Source organism: Doryrhamphus excisus, linkage group LG4, assembly GCF_037039965.1.
Source record: "Doryrhamphus excisus strain RoL-2023G ecotype Guam linkage group LG4, RoL_Dexc_Guam_v1.1, whole genome shotgun sequence".
Lineage (NCBI taxonomy): Eukaryota > Metazoa > Chordata > Actinopteri > Syngnathiformes > Syngnathidae > Doryrhamphus > Doryrhamphus excisus.
In genome coordinates this window covers 22,471,214-22,483,417 of record NC_136360.1, presented here as the reverse complement: position 1 = coordinate 22,483,417, position 12,204 = coordinate 22,471,214, and the positions used below count along the sequence as shown (strand labels likewise).

The 12,204-nt window shown below is 39.9% G+C and overlaps 1 protein-coding gene across 1 annotated transcript; it reads right to left on the bottom strand.

Annotated features, from left to right (window-relative positions):
• LOC131129501 (pyroglutamyl-peptidase 1-like) lies at positions 1-11,149 on the bottom strand. The gene is made up of 5 exons (XM_058073135.2): positions 11,008-11,149; positions 9,314-9,366; positions 6,354-6,470; positions 2,240-2,472; positions 1-299 (listed from the first exon to the last, which is right to left on the bottom strand). Exons 1-5 carry the CDS (start codon positions 11,039-11,041, stop codon positions 104-106), a joined length of 633 nt encoding a protein of 210 aa, XP_057929118.1. The 5' UTR covers positions 11,042-11,149; the 3' UTR covers positions 1-103.
• Between the last annotated feature and the right edge of the window lie 1,055 nt (positions 11,150-12,204).

Genomic DNA, 12,204 nt, shown 5'->3' with positions numbered 1-12,204 from the left:
AGAAAGAACTTGGCTACTTGTTGTCGAGTGCAATTTGTCTTGCGTGGCTGGAGAGGCAGGCTGGCTGGCTGGCTGGCTGGCTGGCTGGTTTTCGGGAGGTCACTTAGTGGAAGTGCTGCTGGCAGTGAATCTTTTCCTTGGCGTGATCCAGAAGCTCCAGCATCTCCCGGACAATGGCCTGCAACGCGCGGCCCAGGTCTTCGCCGCTGTACGGCTTCCCGAGAGGAGGCACATGGACGAAGGCAGAGCGACCGTGGCTCATGTACAGGGATGTGTAATAGGTGAAATCGCATAGATATCTATGATATGAGACAAATAACATGGAGTTACAGTATATCCAAAAACATGCTAGGTTAATTAGCGACTACAAATTGTCCATAGGTATGAATGTGAGTGTGAATGGTTGTTTGTCTATATGTGCCCTGTGATTGGCTGGCCACCAGTCCAGGGTGAACCCCGCCTCTCACCCAAAAGACAGCTGGATAGGCTCCAGCACCCCCACGACAGTATCACTCGGATACTGTGAACATCCAGCAGCAACACAACATTTTGGCATGACTACTATTTTGATGAAAAATATACTGAACCAGGGCTGCACAGAGGCCGGGTGGTTAGCACACAGGCTTCACAGCTAGGAGACCCAAGTTCAATTCCACCTTCGGCCATTACTGTGTGGAGTTTGCATGTTCTCCCCGTGCATGTGTGGGTTTTCTCCGGGTACTCCGGTTTCCTCCCACATTCCAAAAACATGCTAGGTTAATTAGCCACTCCAAATTGTCCATAGGTATGAATGTGAGTGTGAATGGTTGTTTGTCTATATGTGCCCTGTGATTGGCTGGCCACCAGTCCAGGGTGTACCCCGCCTCTCGGTAGAAGACAGCTGGGATAGACTCCAGCACCCCCATGAGGATAAGCGGTAGAAAATGAATCAATGAATAAATAATATTAATATGAGGCTGCACGGTGTTCGAGTGGTTAGCACACAGGCCTCACAGCTAGAAGACCAGAGTCCAATTCCACCAATTGCATGTTCTCCCCGTGAATGCGTGGGTTTTCTCCGGGTACTCCGGTTTCCTCCCACATTCCAAAAACATGCTAGGTTAATTAGCCACTCCAAATTGTCCATAGGTATGAACGTGAGTGTGAATGGTTGTTTGTCTATATGTGCCCTGTGATTGGCTGGCCACCAGTCCAGGGTCTACCCCGCCTCTCGCCTGAAGACAGCTGGGATAGGCTCCAGCATCCCCGTGACCCTTGTGAGGATAAGCGGTAGAAAATGAATCAATGAATAAATAATATTAATATGAGGCTGCACAGTGTTCGAGTGGTTAGCACACAGGCCTCACAGCTAGAAGACCCGAGTCCAATTCCACCAATTGCATGTTCTCCCCGTTTGTGCGTGGGTTTTCTCCGGGTACTCCGGTTTCCTCCCACATTCCAAAAACATGCTAGGTTAATTAGCGACTCCAAATTGTCCATAGGTATGAATGTGAGTGTGAATGGTTGTTTGTCTATATGTGCCCTGTGATTGGCTGGCCACCAGTCCAGGGTCTACCCCGCCTCTCGGTAGAAGACAGCTGGGAGAGACTCCAGCACCCCCATGAGGATAAGCGGTAGAAAATGAATCAATGAATGAATAATATTAATATGAGGCTGCACGGTGTTCGAGTGGTTAGCACACAAGCCTCACAGCTAGAAGACCCGAGTCCAATTCCACCAATTGCATGTTCTCCCCGTGCATGCGTGGATTTTCTCCGGGTACTCCGGTTTCCTCCCACATTCCAAAAACATGCTAGGTTAATTAGCGACTCCAAATTGTCCATAGGTATGAATGTGAGTGTGAATGGTTGTTTGTCTATATGTGCCCTGTGATTGGCTGGCCCGAAGACAGCTGGGATAGGCTCCAGCACCCCCCACGACCCTCGTGAGGAAAAGCGGTAGAAAATGAATGAACTTGGTTTAGAAACCACATTAGCGTTTATGTGCTAACCCGCTGCTAGCGCTTTGTTTATGTGCTCACTAGTACCCCCGCCTCCGCGTATGGTGACAAAGAGGCTGAATGGCTGACAAGCGGGTTCTCTCTCTGGTCATTCCACTATAGAACCAATGCGGACGACACATTCAGAGTGAACCCTCTTGTCATCCAGCATGTGTGGAAAAGAGAAACGAGGAAAACAAACTTAATTTATCCAGGCCAGTTAAATTAACGTTTTTTTAAAGAAAAACAAACTTTCAATACCTTCCAGCATCTTTGGAGACAGACACAGCAACTCCCAGTCCAGAGGCAGTCACTCTCTTGCAGACTGATTCCATGTCAATAACAGAGTCAATACAGTCTGGGCCTCCCACAATGCAACACTGTGAATCAGGACAGAAGCTGCTGTTGTCCAGGCCCTTGTAGCCATGATTTCTGCCGCACTTCTCTAACGTGACGGTGGTGGCCATGCCTGACACGCCGACATGAACAACCAACTGAAAAACAGAAAATGAAACACAAACGCACAAGTCAATTACGGGTGGGGTGCAGGGTGGGTTCCCGTGGGAGGGGGGGCATTGAATCAAGGCATCAAGGCTTTTTGACTTTGTCATTAAACTCTATTTCAACAAAATAAAACCAAAAACATTTTTTTTTACTACATTTTAAAATGGTCTGGTTGAAATTATGACCACTGTATTGTTAGGGTCGGTTTGGACCCGGTTATAATAATAATAATAATAATATGACTATAAAGCAATATTTGGAGCCCCAAGTGAAATCATAAGTGTACAATTAGCCAACACAATGACAACCAGCTCCTCTTCTCATCATGGAAGCTTCAGGGGATTCTCATTTTGACCGCTTTTCCAGTATACCAGCAGAAAAACAAGGTCCAGACATGGGAGGGGAATTCACTCATTTGACTGATGGATGATTTCACATTTTACTATTTGGATCATGGAAAGAACCATTTGGATCATGGAAAGAACAATTTGGATCGTAGAAAGAACAATTTGGATCATGGAAAGAACTATTTGGATCATGGAAAGAACAATTTGGATCGTAGAAAGAACAATTTGGATCATGGAAAGAACAATTTGGATCGTAGAAAGAACAATTTGGATCATGGAAAGAACAATTTGGATCATGGAAAGAACAATTTGGATCATGGAAAGAACTATTTGGATCATGGAAAGAACTATTTGGATCATGGAAAGAACAATTTGGATCACATAGAGAACAATTTGGATCACGTAAAGAACAATTTGGATCACGGAAAGAACAATTTGGATCACGGAAAGAACAATTTTGATCACGGAAAAAACTATTTGGATCACGTAAAAGAACAGTTTGGACCACGTAAAGAACAGTTTGGATCGTGTAAAGAACAGTTTGGATCGTGTAAAAAAACATTTGGATCACGGAAAGAACAATTTGGATCACGGAAAGAACAATTTGGATCACAGAAAGAACAATTTGGATCAAGTAAAGAACTATTTGGATCACGTAAAGAACTATTTGGATCACGGAAAGAACAATTTGGATCATGGAAAGAACTATTTGGATCGTAGAAAGAACAATTTGGATCATGGAAAGAACTATTTGGATCATGGAAAGAACTATTTGGATCATGGAAAGAACAATTTGGATCACATAGAGAACAATTTGGATCACGTAAAGAACAATTTGGATCACAGAAAGAACAATTTGGATCACGGAAAGAACAATTTTGATCACGGAAAGAACAATTTGGATCACGGAAAGAACAATTTGGATCACGTAAAAAACTATTTGGATCACGTAAAAGAACAGTTTGGACCACGTAAAGAACAGTTTGGATCGTGTAAAGAACAGTTTGGATCGTGTAAAAAAACATTTGGATCACGGAAAGAACAATTTTGATCACGGAAAGAACAATTTGGATCACGGAAAGAACAATTTGGATCACGGAAAGAACAATTTGGATCATGGAAAGAACAATTTGGATCAAGTAAAGAACTATTTGGATCACGTAAAGAACTATTTGGATCATGTAAAAGAACAGTCTGGACCGTGTAAAGAACAATTTGGATCACGGAAAGAACAATTTGGATCACGTGAAGAACAATTTGGATCACGTAAAGAACAATTTGGATCACGTAAAGAACAATTTGGATCACGTAAAGAACAATTTGGATCACGGAAAGAACAATTTGGATCACGGAAAGAACAATTTGGATCACGGAAAGAACAATTTGGATCACGTAAAGAACAATTTGGATCACGGAAAGAACAATTTGGATCACGTAAAGAATGCCAAGAAGTAGAGTGAACCAAGATGTGGACCTGTTCTGCTTTTTGATTTCACTTTATACTAAAGTTGTGTTGCTGAAAACAATAACTTTTTCTACCTTTTCTTGACATGAATATATATGGGTCAAAATTGACCCCAACACAATAGATGTTTCTTTAGTGATGAATACTAAAATGGGAAAATAAATCAAACTCATTGATTTAAGAGATATGTTCTATGTCCCTCAGTAATAGCCAGGTAACAAAAGAACCTTCCATTTATGAATATGATTCTATTCAGGTTCATTTGACCATTTTTGGAAAAAAGCAACACAAAAAAAGCGCCAATTATACTGTAGTGCAAAAAAAATGTCATGAGACTTACAGTTCAACACAAAGCCCTTATACATATACATACATACATATATACGTATATACGTATATATATATATATATATATATATATATATACATATGCACCCTGCAGGCTGGTTCACGATGTGCAGACTGAAGGTCTGTGGAGTTCCCATGCAATAAGCGCCGACATGACAGAAATAACATTCTCATTCATTGGCCCCATTTCGCAGGATACCAAATATGACCATCCTGATTGTCGTTGGCCGCTCCTCGGCGCCCTTCGGTCGTGGCGTTAACCACAGCGCTATAGCTATAGCATGACAAACGCAAGTGATTCATGTTATTTACATAACGTTGTGTCATTTCTGTTAACACGGGTGTGCCTTTACAATTCTCCTCTGTTCGCTGAGTCATGCAAAGCGGGACGACTGAAGACATTTAGTGACTCGGCAATATTACGAAAAAGGAGACAGCGTGTTGACTTGGCTTATTATGTATTTTTATTATAAAAAGTCAGAGTTATGGTACATTACTGACCAGAAGCCATCACATTGCGACTACTTCGACGATATGACAACAATTAATAACATATTGTACGCCTTTTGGGCACGGCGGTCGAGTGGTTAGCGCGCAGACCGGGGTTCAATTCCACCCTCGGCCATCTCCATGTTCCAAAAACATGCTAGGTTAATTAGCGACTCCAAATTGTCCATAGGTATGAATGTGAGTGTGAATGGTTGTTTGTCTATATGTGCCCTGTGATTGGCTAGCGACCAGTCCAGGGTATACCCCGCCTCTCGCCCAAAAACAGCGAACTGAACTAGAAAATCAGCTGTAATTTTGCAAGAATAAAGTCAAAATATTGAGAAAAAAAATTGGCAATTTCACGATGTAATGTAATTTTAGAAGCAATGACTGGAAATATTAAAGAATATTCTTCAAAGTTGTAAAATTATGAAATAGATTTGTCATTTTTTGAAAATTAGGTTGGGGAAAAAGTTATAATATGTGAATAAAATCATAATATTACTAAAAGAAATTTTTGAAGAAAGTTGAAATATTTGGAAAATACCCCGCCTCTCGACTACTGGGATAGGCTCCAGCACCCCCACGACAGTATCACTCGGATTCTGTGAACATCCAGCAGCAACACAACATTTTGGCATGACTACTATTTTGATGAAAAATATACTGAACCAGGGCTGCACAGTGGACGGGTGGTTAGCACACAGGCTTCACAGCGAGGAGACCCAAGTTCAATTCCATTCTCGGCCATCTCTGTGTGGAGTTTGCATGTTCTCCCCGTGCATGCGCGGGTTTTCTCCGGGTATTCCGGTTTCCTCTCACATTCCAAAAACATGCTAGGTTAATTAGCCACTCCAAATTGTCCATAGGTATGAATGCGAGTGTGAATGGTTGTTTGTCTATACATAAATATATTTTCAAAAAGAGCAACAACGTATAATAATAATAATAAATATGGGCATTCGACTGGCGTGCAAGGTCTTATGAGGCTGTGGGGGGATCCCATATGATGGACGCCATGTTTGTTTACAACACGGCCACACTAATAACCCAACCCACTTACACCTCATTGGAATGTTTTTTTTTTATTATTGTCATATTAATCAGTATGCCGTCATAATTCCTCATCTTGGCCTGACCACCTCAAAGATGTCATTTATTTATTTCATGTGATCGCTACATAAAATATCTAAACTGCGTTTCATAAACATCTCTCTCTTACCATGGGGTGATACTTCTTCCATAGTGACGGAACTAAACTCTGCACAGTCTGGTACTCCACAGGAACCTCGTAGACATGCAAGTCTACTTCTGTGCCAAGTCCAAGCTTCTTCATCTCCTGAGGACCACAAACAGATTTTCAGGTTCAGGTTCATACCGGCACAATCAATATGTAAAATAAATTTGGATCGCGTAAAGAACAACTTGGTTCACGTATAGAACAACTTGGTTCACGTATAGAACAACTTGGTTCACGTATAGAACAACTTGGATCGCGTAAAAAACAACTTGGATCGCGTAAAAAACAACTTGGATCGCGTAAAGAACAACTTGGATCGCGTAAAGAACAACTTGGATCGCGTAAAGAACAACTTGGATCGCGTAAAAAACAACTTGGATCGCGTAAAGAACGACTTGGATCGCGTAAAGAACGACTTGGATCGCGTAAAGAACGACTTGGATCGCGTAAAGAACGACTTGGATCGCGTAAAGAACGACTTGGATCGCGTAAAGAACGACTTGGATCGCGTAAAGAACGACTTGGATCGCGTAAAGAACGACTTGGATCGCGTAAAGAACGACTTGGATCGCGTAAAGAACGACTTGGATCGCGTAAAGAACGACTTGGATCGCGTAAAGAACGACTTGGATCGCGTAAAGAACGACTTGGATCGCGTAAAGAACGACTTGGATCGCGTAAAGAACGACTTGGATCGCGTAAAGAACGACTTGGATCGCGTAAAGAACGACTTGGATCGCGTAAAGAACGACTTGGATCGCGTAAAGAACGACTTGGATCGCGTAAAGAACGACTTGGATCGCGTAAAGAACGACTTGGATCGCGTAAAGAACGACTTGGATCGCGTAAAGAACGACTTGGATCGCGTAAAGAACGACTTGGATCGCGTAAAGAACGACTTGGATCGCGTAAAGAACGACTTGGATCGCGTAAAGAACGACTTGGATCGCGTAAAGAACGACTTGGATCGCGTAAAGAACGACTTGGATCGCGTAAAGAACGACTTGGATCGCGTAAAGAACGATTTGGATCGCGTAAAGAACGATTTGGATCGCGTACAGAACGACTTGGATCGCGTAAAGAACGATTTGGATCGCGTAAAGAACGATTTGGATCATGTAAAGAACAATTTGGATCGCGTAAAGAACGACTTGGATCGCGTAAAGAACGACTTGGACTGCGTAAAGAACGACTTGGACTGCGTAAAGAACGACTTGGACTGCGTAAAGAACGACTTGGATCGCGTAAAGAACGATTTGGATCGCGTAAAGAACGATTTGGATCGCGTAAAGAACGACTTGGATCGCGTAAAGAACGACTTGGATCGCGTAAAGAACGATTTGGATCGCGTAACGAACGATTTGGATTGTGTAAAGAACAATTTGGATCGTGTAAAGAACAATTTGGATCACGGAAAGAACAATTTGGATCACGGAAAGAACAATTTGGATCACGGAAAGAACAATTTGGATCACGGATAAATCAAACAAATTGATTTAAGAGATATGTTCTATATCCCTCAGTAATAGCCAGGTAACAAAAGAACCTTCAATTTATGAATATGATTCTTTTGAGGTTCATTTGACCATTTTTGGAAAAAAAGCAAAAAAAAAAAGTGCCAATCATACTGTAGTGCAAAAAAAACAGATTCATACCGGCACAATCAATATGTAAAATAAAAGAGCAATTATGCAAAAATAACAAGATAAATGCGTGTCGAATTCACACCCTGAGGGGCCAACTCCTCCCCCCCGTCTACTTGCAGGACAAATAGCCCCGGACACTGACCCCCGCTGTCACTGAAAGGCTCGTTTGACCACGTCTGCGACCCCGCCACAAAGCTTCCTTTTGTTTGCCTTTAATATCCTTATCAAGTTTGTCTAGACACCCTGACAACCAATGTGCCCCCCCCCCCCTCACACCCCCCCCCCGCTGGTAGTATCTCCAGCAGGGCCCTGAGACCCCGGCAGTACACTGCTGCGTAGTGAGAAGCAGGCATCATGCAAGTACACTAGACAACATGATGAAAATATTATTAAATATTATAATATTATTTATAATATTATAATAATATTATTAAAATATATTTGTAAAATATTAATTATTAAAAATTTATTTTGTTTTATTTTAATTTTATTTGGGCAAATATATGAAACATTACAGTGCATTTCTTACATCAATCAAAATATAACTTTCCATTATTAACATTTGTATTCAACGATCTGATCACAAGCCGAAAAGGAGTAGGATGAAGCAAAAACTTATAAATGCCTAACCCTTTTTGCAACATATAATCATGTTCATGCCCCAGTCTTGTTTTCCCCTGTTATTATTATCATTGTAATATTATTGTTATTATCATTATTACCATTATTATAATCATCATTAATATTACCATTTTCATCATTATAGTTGTAACAATTTTTGTATTTTTCTATTTTTATTATTTTTTTAATTATTTAATTTTACAGACTTCAGTCTGATTCACGGTGTCATGTTACAAATAAGTCTAAAATCATCACACAGCAACTTAACACTCAAAAGTTATGCCGAATAAACATACAAACATGTACCAATACGAGTAAAAAAATTATTAATGAGTAGCGATTCTAGAAGATAGCCATAAAAAAAATTAGCGTCTTATACATCGGAAATTAGGGTACACACATTATGTTTGATACTGATGTTTGATTTCCAGACGGTGTGTGATGCAGTCAGTAACAATTTTTGATTTTTTACAGACTTCATTGCTTCTTGTAGAGTGTTTTATCATTCCATTTGTTGTTTTCTGAAATACGCAGTATTTGTGCTTTTATTGTCAATTTATTAGCCCACTCCCCCCCCCCTAAATGTACCATTTACATATGATTTTCTGGATTGCATGTGTCTAATCTTGTGCATTAATAAACAAGAAAATGACAGAAAACAGTGATAAAACTCACCTGTACTGCAACCCAGCTGGCATTAACTGTGTGTTCTCCAAACGGCCCAAAACCTGGAAAACATGGCTGTTATTTCAAGTGATTGTACAATATTGAAAATATTACCCTTTTTAGATTGCGTCACAAATTGTTTCACGTCGTTTTGAGTTCAAGTTGTGTCTTTTGAAGACCGATTTAGCATGGCTGCCTGTTTAGGTGGTTTAAGATGACTCTCTCCTTGAATGAGCAAAATAAGATCAATCACTACCACCAAACAACCCCTCCCTGCGTCAATCCATATGACTTGTAAAACCGGCAATGGCGGCGGCGGCTGCGGCGTTGGACGACAGCTATTCCCTCACACAGCCTTGTTTATATTAGGATCTATAGCCGAGCCCCCTCCACCTTCTCCCCGCAAGGGTCAGCGGGTCCCTGGGGGTTGGGCGGAGGGAGGATCAGTCTGTCTGACAGGCTGCTGAATAGAAGCAGAGTGAGGGGTCGCTAGTTGCCAGCCGGCGTGCTATTGTGAGGAAGCCGTTCCCAGGCAGCCTACACATCTATACCATCAGCTGGGACTCAGCGCCCCTGCACGCCTTTGTGTCTGGAAAAACAACCAAGTACTCACTGACTGTGTATTTTGTGTTGTATTACAATTACTAAATACCAAAATTTTCATTCATTTCGCTTTGGGAATGCGGTTATCACACTCAAATTTACATTTTTTTCTATAAAAAGAGTTGCAAAGAAGTCACATAAGTCCAAAACCCGTAGTTCTGATTATGAACCATCAAGAACAACCCCCCCCAGCCTATTTGTGCCCCATAGACCAGCTCTGTTCCGGCTAACCTAATCCTATTATAATTTAAGGTCTTCAATGCGGAACATCCTGGATAGTTCCTTTTAACTTTGAACCCGAAAATGACAAAACATGCCAAACAAATACCAGCATGGAAGCCGTTATACTATATTTTGCAAAGCTTGTGAAAACATGAATATTTTTGCAACTACTGGTACAGCTCCGGGGGCGCTGAAATTTGTCACAAATGTAGTTTTCGATTACTTTTCAAATTTCCCTAATTTGCTAAATTTATATGAGTTATCAGTAAATTTGACAGTTGTCTTAATTGTTTATGAAAGTTTTCTCCAGTATTGTCATATTATTTTTCATAATGGGAACAAATGTAAGCAGACATTTTGCTAGTTATTGGCCATTGTGCTAGTCAGAAGTACTTATTTTTTAAGTATATATATCTTTATAAAAGTTTAAAGTAGTCCCAGATTAAGCTGCTGTATAAATAATAAGTCAAGTTACTAAAATATTCAAAAGAGATGATAGTGAAAATCAGAATAAGACTTTTGAAGGTTGTGGAAAAATGTGAATCATGCTAAAAACAAAGTATATTAGCATAAAAGTTTTTTTCGTGTCTTATTAATGATTGTTGGATACCAAATTGTTCAACCTTCAAAATGGCGTTATTATTATTTTTTAACAAATTACAAAAACGGGTTTTCTATTTACAAAGTAGCTAAATATAACTACGTCGAATGGCTTCTTTCTGCTAGCTACAAAAGGCCGCAGAGTGGAGCACAAACAGGCTGACGCCATTAGCCTCCGAGCAGCTGTCATCAACCCAACTTTTCCACTACTTCTTACCCAAAGAACAAGCCCGCCGGGAGGCTCCAATGAAAGGCAACCAAGCAAACAAAATACACACCTGTAACGACCACAGTCCGTTTACTGTTGTCCATTTCCCGTCGTGACACGTCGAGTGATTCGGTGCTTTATCGGGTCTTTGTTGTGTAGCAGGACCATAAAGTCGCCCTGTTGTCCCCCCCTCAGCTGAAGGCGCCCGACTGCCTAGCTCCAGCCAGCGTCCGAACGCCAAAGTCCTCGACGTCATGACGTCACGCGTGACGCAACGACGTGTATGAGGCGAAAACGTGCCATATCGTTACCCAAAACATTAGCTCCATTGGAATTGCATTGTAATATTTTCATGTCCATAAAAGTGTAAATTTGTGTAAAAATTATTGATCTTTAGAAGTTATTAATTGGAACATACCTAATTATATTACATGGTTTGTTGAAAAAAAAACATATTAAAAATACTGTAGCGACCCTGACGTGTTCATGTTGACATGCTCTTGAGTGTCTGACTGTTCCGAGTGACTGTGAATGCACCAGGTGTGGGGGCGTGTTGTTGGTGAGGAAGCGCTGTTGAATTGAAGCTTGTAATAAAATAAAAAATAAAAAATAAAAAATAAAAAATAAAAAATAAAAAATAAAAAATAAAAAATAAAAAATAAAAAATAAAAAATAAAAAATAAAAAATAAATAATTAAAAATTAAAAATTAAAAATTAAAAATTAAAAATTAAAAATTAAAAATTAAAAATTAAAAATTAAAAATTAAAAATTAAAAATTAAAAATTAAAAATTAAAAATTAAAAATAAGTAAATAAATGAATAAAAATACAAAATACAAAATAAAAAAAGACTTGCTGGCTGTGGTTTTAGCGGCGACAGTAGTCATTATTTTTGTGCAATAAAAAACTTGTTATCGACCACAGTCGTGTCATTTCCATAGCGTCGGCAACGACGTTACATACATTATATTTATCTGTAAACAGTCTTTTTTTTTTTTCGCATTGCCATTGACTGATCTCTTTGCATTTTAAATCTTAATCCGTTACTGAGTCAACAAAATATCAACAAAAAGGCAAAAAATGCATCAATACGCCATAAAAAAACTTCTCTCCCTCTTTAACAGTAACCACACCAGTAACTTGTATTCTGAGTACAACTTAAATCAGTTATTTTTTTAATTTCACTCGAGTACATTTTTATATCGGTATTATGTAATAACTTCACATGAAAATAATTACTTCAGTAGTCTTTTCCACCTCAAATGC

Coding starts and splice junctions, on each gene's coding strand:
- LOC131129501 (XM_058073135.2), bottom strand. CDS start 11,041: ATGGACAACAGTAAACGGACTGTGGTCGTTACAG. Junction 2,473..6,353: donor GGAAGAAGTATCACCCCATG/GTAAGAGAGAGA, acceptor TCTGTTTTTCAG/TTGGTTGTTCATGTCGGCGT. Junction 300..2,239: donor GTCTCCAAAGATGCTGGAAG/GTATTGAAAGTT, acceptor CTCATATCATAG/ATATCTATGCGATTTCACCT.